The sequence below is a fragment of the Nothoprocta perdicaria genome, unplaced genomic scaffold, assembly GCF_003342845.1.
Source record: "Nothoprocta perdicaria isolate Ctin4 unplaced genomic scaffold, notPer1 scaffold_33, whole genome shotgun sequence".
In the NCBI taxonomy this organism is placed as follows: domain Eukaryota; kingdom Metazoa; phylum Chordata; class Aves; order Tinamiformes; family Tinamidae; genus Nothoprocta; species Nothoprocta perdicaria.
Genome location: NW_020455566.1, coordinates 2,601,238 through 2,617,063, shown reverse-complemented (window position 1 = coordinate 2,617,063; position 15,826 = coordinate 2,601,238). Strand labels below are relative to the sequence as shown.

Genomic DNA, 15,826 nt, shown 5'->3' with positions numbered 1-15,826 from the left:
CTTTTTTTTTTTTTAATTTTTTTTCTTTTTTTATTTGGAATCTCCTTCTCCTGCTCTCCCCTCGTCCCGAGCGGCAGCGAGGGCTGCAGGAAGGAGGCGAGCGCACGGCGAGACCCGGCGCCCGCCGCCGCTCCCCCTTGCCCCCCGAGAACAAGGGACCTTCACGAAGGGGAAAGAAAAACTCAGAAAAAAAAGAAGAAAATCCAACTCAGCACTGTTTTTTTTTTTTTTTTTTTTTGAAAGGAATGTAGCATCTTCTCTTATGTAGCTTGCCACGTGCTAACTCAACACACTCACTCTGCAATATCTCCGAGACTCTTTGTAGTGCCAGGAAACATCTGCCTGTCAGTTCCTGTTCATTACTTCTCCGACACGGCCCCCGCGCCGCCGAGCAAGCAGCTCTGGCGACTGTTTCCCCTCCTTATTTTTAATTTTTAGGTTTTTTGTTTAAGTAGCATGTAGCCTGTGACAAGTGACATTGCCAAAGTGAGAGGGAGCAGGAAAAAGGTGCATTTCAGGGAGCCCGGGCTCCCTGCTCCGGGTGCCGCTGCCGACGGGGCCAAGCCAAGACCCCAAGCGGAGCCGCCGAGGCCTCGCTTGGAAGCGCAAGATCAGCGCCGCGAAGGAGCCGCGAGGCTGCGGTGAGCGGTGCCACGGTCCTCCTCGAGCACCTGCGTGCCACGGCTCCGTGCTCGCCGCTTGAATCCCGCAATTCCCGGCAGGAAAGAGGCTCTGGCTGCGCCGCGGCGGCTCCCGCACCTCTCTCTAAGCTCTTGTCTCGTGGGAACGCTACAGGGGACCATCTCACTCGCATCTTGCGCTGATCTGGAATTGGGGTGACTGAGGTAGACTACAAAGGACTAGATGCTCCGAATTCGTTGCCAGGATGAATGTTTTGGGGTCTTTTTTTATTTGTTTGTTTGTTTGTGGAGTTTGTTTGTTTTTAAAAGCAGCATTTTGGTTCCCCAGGGGAACCAGTTCTTGTAGCAAAACCAAGAATCGCGGGAGCTTTTTTTGAAGGTGCCTAATGAAATTTGCTGAAAATACTCAGGGGAGACACCACTAGAAACTCTGGTTTCTTCATAAAGTGTAGTTAACACAATGACTGTCCTGAAGGATCAGTTTCCAAAAAGAGAAAAAAAAAAAATAAATAAATAAAAACGTACACCAAAAGATGAGCAGTCACGAGACTGGAAGAGGACAAAAGGTTCACGGGGAATTTGCACCTACCAGATGGCTCTGACCTTCGGTGTTTAATACAAATCAACCGACAGCACAGCTGGGCTTTTTAAAGAGCTGTTTATTGGCAAGGAAGAGAATTTCACCCTGCACAGAGCACAAAACCCTGGCCAGGGTTGTCCTGCAGGAGCGAGGAAGGAGCAGGGACCTGTTGCCACAAAGGACCAACAACAAACCTGAAGGGACGCGACTGTCGCGATGAGCTGTCCCCGGGGGTCAAGCAACACCCGGCCGCTCGGTGGTTGTTCCGCCTGATGTCACCATCACCACCAACAGCGCGTCGAGGAGGGTCGGCTGTTGTCCCGTACGTTGGAGCTGCACCGAAGCAGGAGCACTGCCGACCTCGGAGGAGGGAGTGGACGGCCACGATGGATCGTCACGTTTACCGAATTCCGATTCCCGGCAGGGAATAAGGATCCTCCCGCAGCACGCCGTGGTCACAGCAGGTCAACAAAGCCCGACTTGCGCTAAACCTTCCCGCCCCGGCGTGCTGGAGGTTTAAATAAGGCATCTTAAAAGATTCTTTTCTCCTTCAAAATAACATCATTTGCTTTTGCTTTAGCCACTCGACTTGAGCAGAAAGAAGAGCAGTCTGCCTTTCCCTGTGCCGTGAAAGAGAAGCGTGTCCGAGGGGAAGCAGAAGAGCAGTAAGGACAAAGCACGGGAGCTCCGTGGGTATTTTCGGAACGGGATTTGACACACGCGTCCGACTCGCTTTGCTTTCCAGAGCACAGCTTGCTGCTCTGCCCTTCTCCGGTGAGCTCCATGGCTTTATTGCTGCTTTACTGCAAGAGCAGGATGCTGTGCGTGAGATGCAGCCTAGACCGGCTCCTAAAGCCCGGCAAAAACACGGAGCTGGGCGCGTGTCCCACGGCAGCAGCCTAGAGCGGCTCACGAGTGCTGTGCTAGCTGGAGAAACAGCACCCAGGCAAAAGAACTACACCTGCCTACGGGAATGCTCCACAGGAGACAGAAAACCCAAATATTTTGACTTTTCTATTGATTTTTATTTTTCTAGCATCAATAAAGTGATGATGCGTTAGGAGACAGCGATGCAACTAAGGTCTGAAGAAAACTGCACCCTGGTTCTCCGTGTGTTCACACGTGGCTTCCTGGGAAGGAGCCTTCCTGCTTCCCGAAGGGAAAGGAAGGGAAGGGAAGCTGCCCCATTGACTACTGCCAAGGGTGGTCCCTTAGTCACTAGACAAACTCAAACCCATCCAGACTTCAGCTTCTCCACCTGCAACGGCCAGGGAGGCGGCGCTCACGTCCGCGGGGAAGCAGCCGGGCCTGGACCCACCAGAAAATTCTGGGTGAAAGAAAAGAAGAAACGGGCAAAGCCCGGAGCGGGTTGTGTTTGCAGCGTGACTCCAGCTCCTCCTCCTTCTTGGGATGCCTGATACCTCGTGTCAGACGTTTCCCTGCCTCAAACATCACAAGAGAAAGAGCCAGGACACCCAAGTTGCTTTCTACATAACGACACCCCAGAAGAACGACAGCTTCTGGACTCCAGGTCTTTTTTTCTGGGGGAATGTTTTATTGCAAAGGGCACTTTTATGGATTATATGATTTGCATAAGTGGCTGCGCTAACTAGGCGTTACGCATTAGGTGGTTTCCTCCTCTTCCTCCTCCTTGAATCCCTTCCATCAGGAAAGGAAATTCAGACCCATTCCACTTTCCAGATACTCTCCCCTAGAGAGAATGATTAGTTTCAAGGGAAACAGCTTTGCAGGCCGTTTTATATCCAATACTCGGGCCCTACGAGGAGTGGGCAGCAAGATGAAGCACCTGCTTGAGACAGAAAAGAGCTTATGGAGCGGAGGGCACCGCTGGCACTAGAGCGGCTTATGTTAGTGCCACACTTGAGGCAGCACCAGAAATGAGCCACGGGATGCATTTTGTCAAAACAGCCCTGAAATGAGATTTAAAAAGCCCTTAAACTCTGAGCAGAGTTTTAGTCTCAGCCTTGCAAGCAAGCACAGAAAACACTATGGGGTTTCCAGGCACAGGCCTAAACGATCCCTGGGTTTTAGGCAAGCCAGAGAAGGGCTTGTTTTGCCAAATTTGGGGTGACTGAAGCTTTCTAGGGCACCAGAAGTTTGCCAAGGCTTCTGGGCTTAATTGGAAATTAATCCCTGCTGCATCACCTGTGTAGCGCACAGAAAGCTTGGGGACGAGATGCTTGCAGAGCTGTGTCTGTAATTCTGAAAAACTCAGCAGGCAGCAGTGCGATTACCAAACCCGTGCCATTGTGCTGGAAAATGCCGTGGACCAGTCCCTCCAGGGCCACCTTTTCCACATCTGAACTCTTTTCTCTGGAAGCGATTCCAGACGCGGCCAGATTCCTTCGACTGCACATAAATACCTAAAGGAGCCAGAGCAGGATCGTCTTTGCTGAGAGGCAATCGCTTCTGGTCAGTGTCTTACAAAACGGCTCTCGGCGGCCAACAGGCTTGGGAAGTCAAGCAGATATTTGTACGTGTTTGTACACATCAGTGAGAGAGGAATTCAACGCATTTATCGACCTTTGCTTGTTTAAGCAGGCTTTAAAATACTCAACGGTAGCATGGAATTGGAGGGGCTTGGTCTTTACCAAGAGAAGGCCGTTTGTAAAGAGAGCCCTGGTGATTTTTTCAGGCTTAAGTAACTCACCTTCTGCTTCCTTCCACTCGACTCAGACAGATGATGTGAAGTGCTTGGGCAATGCACAGCTGTAAGCTTCCTTAAGGGTGTGCGTTTTGTTGCTGATTTGGAAAAGAACTGCGTTTTAAAGGTCAAGGAACAGCGTTCAGCCGCTGCTCTCCTTGCTTGTTGAATTCGAAGTCTAAATGCGCTTTGCATCACAGATGGGAAAAGACATTAAGAAAGCGCTCTGCTTCCCTGTAGCTTTTTGGGTCTCTCAAGGCAGATTTGCAAAATTACTGTCAGCTTTAAGTAAAAGCAAGGTCTGCATCCCGTAATATGCCAAAGGCACCGTGGCCTGTTCCAATGTGATTCTAGCCAAGCTGTCTCAAGGGGAAGGTTTTGTTCTCATGTTCACAAAGCACGGCAAAGTCCTCCAACCCTTCAAAGGTTTTAAGCGTGCAAGAGTTGGGTTTTTGTGCTAGAGGCTGCACAAAAGACTCCCCAACGACAAAAAAACGAGAGAACACTCTCTGCAATAAAGCATGTTTGGGAGTTGGGGGGTAAAGATGTGCCCCGTGTAACACAAATAGGGGATACAGAACAGAGCAAGTGGCCAGAGGTGACAATAACACTTACCTAGTCAGTCATATTAGGTGAGCTAGCCCGTATTTTGGGAAGTTTTAGGTTTTTAAGAGCAGACATGGTAAAAAAAAAACCACACAGCAAAGGGTCTAAGTATCTTGTCTTGCTGCTTGAAGCACTGTCACACTGTTTTAACCCCTGATCATTTGCCTGGGGCACAGCCACCAGAGCAGAGCCTCGCACACCTAGGAGCAAAGAGCGCAGCTGGGCAACTGCTGGTGTGACCACTGTGCCTGGCTGGAGTGCCGACTATTGGTATTTGTATATATATATAATATATTTTTAAGAGCCAGAGCTCCGTGCGCTCTAGCACATTCAGGTTATTTTTATTTTGGTGGTAACTGTGCACTGGAGAGCGACGCCGGCGGGCGCGCGTTTCCCCTCCGCTGCCCCTCTGCTTGGGGCAGCACTCGCCCGAGCTGCCGCTCGCTACCCGCAGGGCGAGAGGAGCAAGAGGCAGGAGAGCAGGACGGAGGGGGGACTCGGTCACGCCGCCCGCATCCCCCCTCTTCCATCCCTCCCTTTAAAAGCAGGTAGATGAACAAGCCTCCCCACGGCCCCCCTTAGCTTGACACGAGGGTGTCTCACGTCCTGCTGCCCTGATGATCCTCCCCTTCCCTCCTGCAAAGGGCCAGCACGGAGGTGAATGCGTGGGGCGCGAGGGGCGGCACAGCGGGAGGGCTCGGGGGTGCATTGGGGACCCTCAGCTCTCACTGAGGTTTGATGCCTTCAATGAGGACAAAAACGGAGCCTCAGAAGCAGAGAGCAGCGCTGCGGCGGGACGAACAACACTGGTGTGACTTCCCGAGGGGATCGCTGTCCGTCCGTACGTGCCGGAGCCCCGGATGCTGCTCCGAGATGCTGCTGTGGTCGGAGGAGGTTCGATGCAGAGAGGGCCTCCGGCTGCGGCCGCCCTCTCGCCCGTTAGCACTTTGAAGTTGGTGGCCTTCTTTTCTTAAAAGGGCTTGATCTTCTCATGCGGTTAAATTATCTTCCCCATCATGTTGTCCTACTCCCCACCTCAAAATGTAGGTATGAGCAAGCATCTGGACCATTTAAAGTACAGTCCAGCCCTCAAGAATCTGTCATTAATCTCAAAAGTTTATACCTTGGCTATAAAAGTAAACAAGTGCATAGATTCAACTTGGAAACATCCTTTAGTGGAGTAGCAGAATTAAAGCCTTTCAAACTGATCACTAACAGAAAAGAGGACCAGAAAAAAATTACAAGCCCTAAGCACACATGCAACTTTTGGTTTGAAGAAACACCTAAATGGAACAGTTCATCCTACACAACAAGATGTACGTGAGGGGTTTTACTATAAACATAGCCAATGCCCTTCAAACTATGTTAGCGCACTAAAAGGAGAATGGTTAGTAGCACACGGAGGCAAAGAAGAGTTGCCCAGAGCTCCAAGAGCAGAGAAGGAGCCAGGCAGTGAGCAGAGCCCTGCAGCAAGCTCAGCACCTCTAACCACAGTCTTTCTTCTACAGGTAGTTGCTTCAGATGGACAACACCAGGGGTGCAGCACATGAAAGCTGTGCAAGGTTTTAATTATACAGAAACCTGTGCAATTTCACATCAATAAAGTAGCCAACAGGTAGCATTGGAAAAGAACTCCCTCCAAAGAAGTCTATCACCCAAACTACGCGTCAGATTTTCAGAACAAGAATAAATCACTGCTGCCAATTCAGCTTTAGAAGGACCTTTAGAAGGACCTTCAGCTTTTACGCCAAAAGAGTAACAAACATCTCGCCATTTAAGTGGCAAACCCCAACCTGACATCTTTCTGCACACCTCCATTACCTAGGGGAAAAGCACGGTTAGAGCTTGCAGAGCACTGACACAACTCCACTGAGCACTTCTGAAAGTGAAGATCTTCTAACCAACACATCTGACTACCTTCACTAGCCAACACATTTTATATTTTGTAATAAACTTGGCTTTGATGACAGATTCATAAATTTAACAACTCCACCTTAAAATAAATGCCACAAAGGGGTGAACTTAGCAGTTCTTCACACCCCATTTCCATGGTTCGAGATAAGGGGATGGGCTTGTGATGGATACTTGAGAATGGTAATAGATTTAAAGAAGCAAATGGCAGTTTTATACCTGTCTTATGTAATGTTTTATATATGTGTGTGCGTGTATGTGTGCGCGTGTGGTCTTTCTTAATGTAAAACTCTTGTATTTTTGTGGTTTATATGCAGCAGGACTGATGGCTGTGAGGGTGCACGCTATTTTGTAAAATACTTAGCCAGTTTTCCCAAGGAAGGAAAAAAAAATATTCACATTTCCATTGGCTTGTACCTGCATGTACAGTACTGGGGCAGCAAGTGAAGATGATTAAAACCAGCTTGAAAACTTCTCTGTGCTCGAGTTGAGCTTTTCCAAGGCAAAAGCCCCAGGTCCCACCTTGGAGTGGGGAAAAAAATTCCTCCCTCAAACGGATCTGTTGGGGAAGGTGGGAAGACCAAGACTCCAACTCCCTTACCTCAACAGCTCATGCCATGAGTGCAGTACATTTAACACACCCTATTAAGCTGTTTGAAATCAGGACAGGTCAGTTGAGTTTGCACTGCAATATTTTATTTGGGAATTTACATATACACAGGATAAAGTGGACCGAGGAAGTCTGACTTCTCATTCACGCTCATGAGTTTAAGCAGATGTTCTACTGAAGATGAACAAAGAAATCTGATCAACCCTCTTGTTAAATGCCCAAATTAAAATGTCAAAAGCTAACTGGGAGGCGGGGGGGTAGGTACCAGCATTACACAGGAACAAAAAAAAAATATGAAAAAGTATAAATTAGGATGTCATAGTCATTTTAAAAGTGTAAGAAAACTCGCAGCGGGCTCTCAGCCCTTGATAAGTTAACTCTTGGTTAGTTTGTTAAAAGCTTTTAAATACATCAATACCACAGATGAGACGGAAAAGCCACTCCGAAGTGCAAGTCTCCCATTCCGAACCACTTGCCCCCACGCTGGGCGAGACTCCTGCTTGCTCATGGCGGGCAGGGAGAGGGTCTCTTCCGAATGACTTTGGTTCCAGTGAAGGGTGGCGAGCCGAGCACAGCCCGGCCTCGGCTCTGCGCAACTCCACTGAAGGGAAGAGGTAGCAAGGCTTGCTTGCCCCTGGGCTCGGGTTAAAATCCGGTTCCTCAGCACCAAACAAGATTTCCACCCCTGTGCTAACCAAAACCCCTGCTAACCCTAGAGGTGAAGTGATTCCTAAAAGGCCTGAAGCTACAGGCAGTATTAAGTCCGGATTTTCCAAATTCTTCCGTCACGCCTCCGCTAAGACACCCAGCAGGACACTTAAGTGCTACCCAGAAGCATTAGTGGAGGTTTGTGCGAGGAGGGGGGGTCCGCCCCAGGATGTGCATTGACTGTGCTAAATACAGGGGAGCTCATGTTCTGGTCACTGAGGTTTCACCGTGTCTGACAGTAAAAAAAGGCAGAGATGGGTCTCAGGTATGGAAAGAGGTTCAGGCCGGGCAGCCAGCCAGAAAGAAAAACCCTGAATGCCTCATGGAGCAGTTTTGAAGAACAGAACAGAAGGCAAAACATGGTCACAACGCAAGGGATTATTTCCACATCTGAGTGCTGAGGGACTGATTGCTTCCCTGGGCACTTCCTCCGCCCATCGACTGTCCATATCCCATCACGCCATTAGCTCCATAGAAGCTCATCCCAGCCATCTGCTGGGTCATCTGGGAAGGGGAGAGAAGACAAGTCAAGTTGCAGCTGGGAGACCCTGCCAGCCCAAAGCAGTCAGCTTAGACAAGACACCTGCTGCCCAATAAGTTATAGAAAACACTTAAACGGGTTCAGCTCTGGCCTAACAACCTAGCCTAGGCAGACACGACCTGACAGTAACATCCAAGTCAATCCAGTTCACGTGGAATTATGGCTTTTATAGAGGACACCATGGTTGCTTTCTGGTTGCAGGCTTGCCACCTCCCAGCCAATGGCTCAACTTCACTTAAGTGAAGCGAGAGTTAAGCTTTCCTGCTTCCTTGCATCCCTTGATGCACTAAGATCACCACGGGGAAGTCAAGGCCTGCTCTGGTTTAGGTCAAGCCAAAGGAGTGTTCCACTTGAGCTGAGACTTGGTGGAGAACAAAAATCATCCCAGCACATTGAAGATGTGCAGAATCAGCGGGCCTCACACAGCCACAACAGAGAGCTCACAGAGGCACTAAAGCCTCTAGGCATCAGGCTGGATTTAACCACATGCACCTGCCCGGCCCTCCTCCCACCTCTGGCCAGCAGAAGACACCCCCTCACCTGGGCAATGTTCCACTGGAGCTGCTGTGCTGGCTGCACACCGTAAACGGGCTGTGGAACCGCTGCCATGCCAGCTACGTAGCCCGTCTGCTGCGCTGCCATCATCCCGTTGGGCACCCCAATGACAGCCGCTTGCATGTTCCCCACGTAGCCGGCGGGTATGGCCATGGGAGCCACCATCCCCGCAGCTCCAGGCTGCGCCACCATTCCCACCGACGGGGCCATCATGCCACCCATCATGCTGCTGGAAGGGGCTACTCCCGGGAAGCCGGTATAGGCTGCTGCAGGATACGCCACCTGCGCTGGAGCCATGAACATCGCTCCTGAAAACAGAGAAAGAGAACTGCTGAACTCAGCGTTAGGGGCTGAAATGCTGCCCTTCGATCCAGAGGCTACCACGGTGCTCACTGGGCCCTGACATGCTGACTAGAGCTGCTCACGATGCTCCTAGCTAGTCCTCAAGGACCACCTACAGTCCTTCCTCTATCGACACCTACACCTTTGCCTGTAGGTTGTGTCCACAGCACAACCACCCGTCTGAATTAGTGTGCGGAATTCCTGTGCCGTCCTTGGCGTGCTCTTTTCCGAGATCCGTTACCTTGCGCAGGCAGCTGAGGTGTCTGAGAGCCATACAAGGAGAGGATAGAGTCTTTAGAGAGTTGCTTCTTCCCTGCTTCCTCCCCTTTGCCTCCTGGCTCAGGGAAGAGATTCAAGTTTTCAGGAACAGAACCAGCACTTCCAGACGTAGGCATAGAACCAGTGACCTGAGATAAAGAGCACAAGAACAGAGGTATTCAGCACTCAGGGCAAGCATGTAGAGCTACTTCTCCTCTTGCCCAGGCACCAAGCTAAGCTTTGGCGAGCACTGACACAGCCCACTTACCTTCCTGGAGTCTGAGTTTGATCCCACGGATGCAAAGAGATCAAGATCCTTCTCTAAACTGCTAGGCCTGCCATTTGGAACGGTGGTTGCCACAGGAGCATCTAGGAGAGACAAAGCCATGGCAAGTGTTTCACCCAAATGCCCTCAGACTGAAGTGACACATGAATAAATCACTTAATCAGCAGAGATATTGTTCAACTACTGCACTAATATTAGGTAAAACTGATGTCTCTGATGCAGTGCTGAGAACTGTATTTGGGCTTCACAAGAGCAATTAAAAACACTAGTAATCCCTGTCACATGTCATTCACCTGTCATGGAAACTAAGCATCAAAAGCTCACAGAATTCACAAGACCAAGGGCAGTATATAAAGTCAGTGTAACGGGTACAATAAGGCTTACCAAGTCCTAGCAAGTCCACTACCGGTTCAGTAGATTTAGGAGAACTTTTTCTAGAGAACTGAGTTTCTTCTTTCTTTTGAGGCTAGGGACAAACAAACAAACAAAAGAGCTCTTATTTCAAATTTTGGGGTCAAAGGAAAACCACCATGCTTCCATATTCAGCCAATTATCTCCATTCCGATCCAGAGAAGCCCCTGCAACTGGTCTGTGACCATGCCTTTCAGTCTTACCATTTTCACTTTTTCAAAGATTATTGGTTCCAGTTTTCTTTCTGATACTTGCTCATTACTCCTTTTCCATTTATCATCCTTTTCTTTCTGTAAAATACAAAGACAAAGGTCAAAGCTCCTCAGAAGTTCACATAGAGCTTTACGGGCTGCTGTTACTAACCCAAAAGCCTCAAAAATCATTTGTTGATGTTTCAGTCTCCTTGCAAATTACCTGCCCTGCAGCACTTAATAAATAGTATTTGGAAGCAGTTCTACTCTGAACAAGGAGTCAAACCTTGCAGAAGACCTCCAAATTCCCTTCCAGCTCGATTATTCTATTTACAAAACAGCTGAATCTCCTCAGCCTTGGAGATTAGACACTAACCAAAGAAACATTTTAAACTATTTTCATAGAACGACAGCAACACAGACTTACAATTTAACAGGCAAGTAAGCTTTTGCACAGGTTATTAGAAACTAACCCTAAATACGTTGATGTCGATACTTCGGTCCATGTATTTCTTCTTCTCATATTTATCTCGAATAAAGCCCTCCACAGCTCTGCAAGAAGCTCATTAAGGACAAATGATTCAAGAATGGACAACTTACATAGCCCCAAGGCACAGGCTCTAACTTAATGGCAGCTGAATAGGCTCTTCTAGCACTAACTTTCTTGAAGTAATTCAGTGTTTGATGCAACTACTGTAGCTACTCAGCGTTTGCTTCTTCAGGACACAATGTTTTTGCATCCTTTATTCCAGGGATGACTGTGCTATAAAGAAATGCTATAGCAAAAAGCAGTGCTTAATTCGCACTGAGCTCTCTCCTTGCTGTCTATTTACTTTGATCATTGCTTAAGAGCCTATTTCAGCAGCACAGGCACATATAGTAAGAGGCAGTGGTCAGAGCAATTGTAGCTGTGCATGCAAGTCCATCTCAGCCAGCAGCTTAACGAGCCACTGCAAGGATGAGGTGTTCCTGTGATGTCCCTATCACTATAATCCCGTTGCACTGAGCATCTAGAAATCCTTTGGTAAACAAGGGAAGAAATTACAGCTTTGTTCTTCAGAAAAGCTGAGCCCTTCTAGCTGCCATCACTGCGAATTTCAAATACTCAGCAGTTAAAAGTCAGCTCCATTCGCTCAAAAGCTGATAGTTCATCTCATGCACTAGCTTCAAGTTGTCACGATCAAGCTCCAGTTCTCCACCCTTACAGCCTGCAAGCAAATCCTCTGAGCTCTTCCAGGAAAGCAAGCAGGGCTCAGAGGGTGCCTAGCTAGGAACTTCTTTGCACAGCTGATGCACATGCGGAGAAGCCTCCTATGCGAGGAGGGCAGCTACTAAGCAACAAGCTGAAAAGCTGTCATGTTTCCCCAGGAGCAGCAGAAGAAAGGATGCTGATCTGTCTGAGGTCTCCTGAAGTTCTCTGGCAGGTAGGCTTCGTAAAGGCGATTCGCTTTTCCATTTCCCATCTCCTGCATGCACTGCAAGGCAAAAGAATTCTTAAGTCACTTCTTTCACACACATTAAAGCTTTTACATACACTGGCATGCAAGGCTACCAACCAAGAGTCTATGTGTGTTAACTAGGAGGTCTGTGCAGACTTTTAAAGCCTGGCCTGGAGAAGAACAGAATTTTTCTGGTTTCTGGTAAAAGTCTACCCCTTAGATAAGGGGGTATATTTAGACCTCGGAACAGCCAAATCCTTCTTAAAGAAGGATCTGCTTTTTGTGCATTTTTATAGAAACTTGCCTGAAGGTTCTTTATTCACTGACAGTTGTCAAATTGATAATTAGGACTTTCCCTCCCAACCTCGCTCTTCCAAAACCACAATACTACTCATTTCCGCCTACGTTACCTGTATCTGTTCTTGTGTCCACTGGTCAAGATTGACTGATTTTACCCTGGATATATGAACTCCTAGATTCCTGTGGATCCCGGCACAACGAATACAGATGAATACACCGATATTCCAGGATGCCCATCGTGGCCCTGCAAGAGACACAGGCATTTCATACTGGCGAGTCAATCTGGAGTTACCTTGAACAACTGAGAAACTGCACCAAGTGAACTGGGACTGACGATTTTTACATTCTCACTCAGGTTAGACCTTGGAATTGGGCAGCAGCAAGGTGGTTTTTATAGACAGTATTTGTATTCCCTCCCTCTCCCATTTTGAGCTCTACAGAGACAATTCCAAGGGGAAAAGGGAGAAAAAGAACCATGCAGAACACCCAAGACTCCACAAAATCCCAATTTCCTCTTGCTGAGTGTGACATGACAGTCATGTCCACACAAGTCTTTTTTCTGCTCTAAAAAAGGATGTGTTTCATCTTCCCACTGCGATAGTGCCAACCAAGAATCAGCTTCAGAATATTCCCTACTGCTCAAGGACAAGCAGAATAAAACACCCCACATTTGACAGGAAGACAACATCACCAAGTCTTCTCATTTAACCTCAGGCAGGTAGTAAGCGAAGGAAGGAGAGCGGCACCAACACTTCAAATCCAGCAGTCTCATCCCCCCAAAACAGTCAGGGAACAGAGGTCCAGGTTGGGATCCCAACCCAGACAGTTGACTCTTCAGTTTCCACAGCTCTTCTCAAACCCACAGCTTGCATGCGGCTTGCAAACAGGCAGGAGAGCCCCAAGGTACGGAAGAAGGGAGATCATGCCAGGAAAAAAAAATACAAGGGAAAGGTTCAGCAAGCTGAGGGGGTTTTTACTCGATGCAAATGGGTCAGAAATGCATTTGTGGTGGATGGCAGGGCTCCGTGGGCACCCAGCTGCACTGCCGCTGCTCCCAGCCTCCCACCAGGCCATCCCAAGCTCCAGCTTCCAAAACCCTCTAGCCCTGAAGGAAGAGCAGCTTTGGGAGGATCAGCTGCAGTGTAAAACAAGCGTGTTTTTAAAACACATCATCTGGCTCGAGCTCCCAGCCAAGTGCATATTTAACATAGCCGCCTTCCATCAGAGTTTGGATTTCGCTGCCCGTGTTTACCTAGGCTGAACTCTTAACTAGCCAAACACCGTATTAGTCAAAGCTAAACCATACCCCGAAGAAGAGACCTGACAGACTCCAGCTCTGGAGCTCAACAGCTTGCTTTAATTAAAGCAGATATGACAGCTCTTCATTAGAGAGCTAAAGAGCGCTCCGTCTCCCTCCATCTGTCCAAGAGACCCATATTTTGGGTCCGGGTTGAAGTCAAGCTTCCTCGTCTCATTGGCACTACTGTTTCCAGCAACATTAACTTGAGCAGAATAACCGTAGGAGCCTTTTTACAGGGATTATGGGCATTACTGCAGAGGAAGGCACAGAGCTGTTCTTCTCTTATCTTGCTCTAGTTAAAATAGCAAGCCTTGAAGCAAGCGAGATTGCAGTGGGAAGAGAAGGAGGGGGAATATGCGATTCCAAAGCCCTAAAAAAGCAGCACTGCATCTGAATTTCCTAGGCAAGCTGGATGCTTTTGAAACAGTTAACTCTTGTTTACCAGGAAAGTCCAGAGTATCCTGAGGAATTTCCATGCTAATAGCACAGCAGGTCGTGGTCACAATAAGTCCGAGTTACTAATCAGAAGGTTTTATTTTCCTCCAGCCTTTCGAGCTGACTGACATTCAGTTCCCCAAGTCCCTACATGCCCTAGCATGTCCTGCCTGTTCCCTTCCAAGGTAAAGGCAGGCAACTTCCAACTTACCCCCAAGAAGTATCGACTGCAACTAAAAAAAAAAAAAAAAAAAAAAAAAAAAAAAAAAAGCTATTTATGGTTCAAAAAGCCTCAAGTTTCCTAGCCTGTCCTGCCATTGCTTTCTGTTTCATCCCTGGAAGATGTGGCCCTTAAAACTCCCACCTCAAGGAGGCTGCTCAAAGTCACCTGCCAGCTTAAGCACAGCTCTCAGGGAAGAGCTTAATTGCAGCCTGTTTTGCCTATGCCGCAGTTCCTGCATTACATCCACCAGGCTCGAGGAAGGGAAGGAGTGAGTCAGGGCAGAGAGGTACACGTGAGCAGCACCCAAGCAGCCCGGTCACACTGCGAGGATGCCAATAAGTGGTTTGCTCAAAGTGTTAACATCCAGGATAGAGCTGGACGCTCTGACCCTCCCTTTGATTCATTTTGAGGCATCCTCTCCCAAATATACCCGGTCTCATTCCCAGCAGCTCCTGAAGGCTATGACTTAAAAGACCGCTGGTAGGATTAAGCGTGAGATTCAAGGTTAGATTTAAACTCCGGGCTATATTTAGCCTCCAGAGGACCAAAAGGATTACTAGCCAGCGAGCTGCTACACCAGGGCTGTAGTAAGCAGCTCGCTAGCTTGTCGTGTGGGCTGCTTCGAGCCACCGCAGCCTCCTACCTTGCTGCACCAGACAGCAGAGTGACTCATCAGCAGGACAGCCTCACGCCCGGCCTCAGCACTGCCTCATTCCCGGTGCAGGACCTGAAACCAGAAGGCTGGGCATCAAAGCAGCAGCTCACCATGCTGGGATTCGTGGATGCGAGCGCAGGGAAGACCCTCATACTGAAGCATCTTTCATTATGTGAATGTAGGTTTTTAAAACACGTGGGTTTTTAAAAATTCTTCTTGCAGCTAGCGCTTGGTTTAGTGATAAGAGCAGATCTCTGGCAGCCAAGCACTGTTCTCTTCACTAATGCTCATTTCCCACAGGGCTTGGAGGTGCCTGCAGTGCTAAAAGCACCACAAGACAGGAGTTCAGATCAGAGAGGCAACCTCAGAAGCAGGAGGTTGATTCCACTGGCTGCAGAGCCAAGAGGAAGGTAGGGAGCCCAGGACTACGCAGTCTGCTTGCCAGTACAGTTGTGGTTCTACAGCCACAAGCAGGATGCTTGAAGAGACTAAAACACTGCATTGCAACCCCTAGGCAAACTGCTTCTGCAACGCACATGGAAGATGGGAGCATCCCATTCTTTCTGCTAGAAACCGCTGCTTTCTTCAGCCTAGGTAGTCCTGTTTCCCGCCAGGACTGTGATAAACCCTCAAAACACAGCTACCATCCTTCAGTGTAAAAGGAGACTGAGATAAGCAGCTGCACTGAGGAGCTCTTGGCCTAGATAGCAGCGCAGGGTTGACACAGCAAGACTGAAAACAGGAGGAAAAAGAGCAGTTTGAAGAGGCAGTGACTGGCAGAACAAGCAGTAGCCTGTCAGTAGCCACGCAAGACAAATAGCTGGGCCAACAGGAGCAGACAGCACAGCTTTCTCCCCATTAAAACCATCATTTGACTCCTTGGGCAGTGAGGAAGGTGACAGAACTGGTGCTTTTTGCCACAAGGGCCATACCAAGCAAGACAGTCTCTTCAGAGGAGGCTGCCACTCAGACAGATGAGGCCGGAGCCCAGGTTAAGCCAGGGGAGATGCAACGAGAAAAGGCACCAGCCCAAACATGGGCACACTCCTACCAGCCCTGGGCTGCCCCCATTGACCATGGCCATTGCCCCATGACCATTGACCATGGCCATGGCCATTGCCCCATGACCATTGACCATGGCCATGGCCATTGCCCCATGACCATTGACC

General features: G+C 48.8%; 2 protein-coding genes across 2 annotated transcripts in view; one reads left to right on the top strand and one right to left on the bottom strand.

Annotated features, from left to right (window-relative positions):
* Positions 1-1,890, top strand: part of LOC112950859 (regulating synaptic membrane exocytosis protein 3-like) — a 4,663-nt gene extending 2,773 nt beyond the window's left edge. The window contains exon 4 of the mRNA XM_026043492.1: positions 1,802-1,890. Within this exon, the coding sequence (XP_025899277.1) occupies positions 1,802-1,890 (89 nt within the window). The remainder of the gene's footprint in view (positions 1-1,801) is intronic.
* A 5,417-nt stretch (positions 1,891-7,307) lies between these two features.
* SMAP2 (small ArfGAP2) overlaps positions 7,308-15,826 on the bottom strand; it is a 17,530-nt gene continuing 9,011 nt past the window's right edge. Inside the window, exons 2-10 of the mRNA XM_026043308.1 lie at positions 12,155-12,288; positions 11,695-11,780; positions 10,779-10,857; positions 10,318-10,404; positions 10,088-10,169; positions 9,686-9,786; positions 9,401-9,566; positions 8,803-9,125; positions 7,308-8,225 (exon numbers count right to left, since the gene is read on the bottom strand). Of these exons, the coding sequence (XP_025899093.1) occupies positions 8,100-8,225; positions 8,803-9,125; positions 9,401-9,566; positions 9,686-9,786; positions 10,088-10,169; positions 10,318-10,404; positions 10,779-10,857; positions 11,695-11,780; positions 12,155-12,288 (1,184 nt within the window). The 3' untranslated portion in view covers positions 7,308-8,099. The remainder of the gene's footprint in view (positions 8,226-8,802; positions 9,126-9,400; positions 9,567-9,685; positions 9,787-10,087; positions 10,170-10,317; positions 10,405-10,778; positions 10,858-11,694; positions 11,781-12,154; positions 12,289-15,826) is intronic.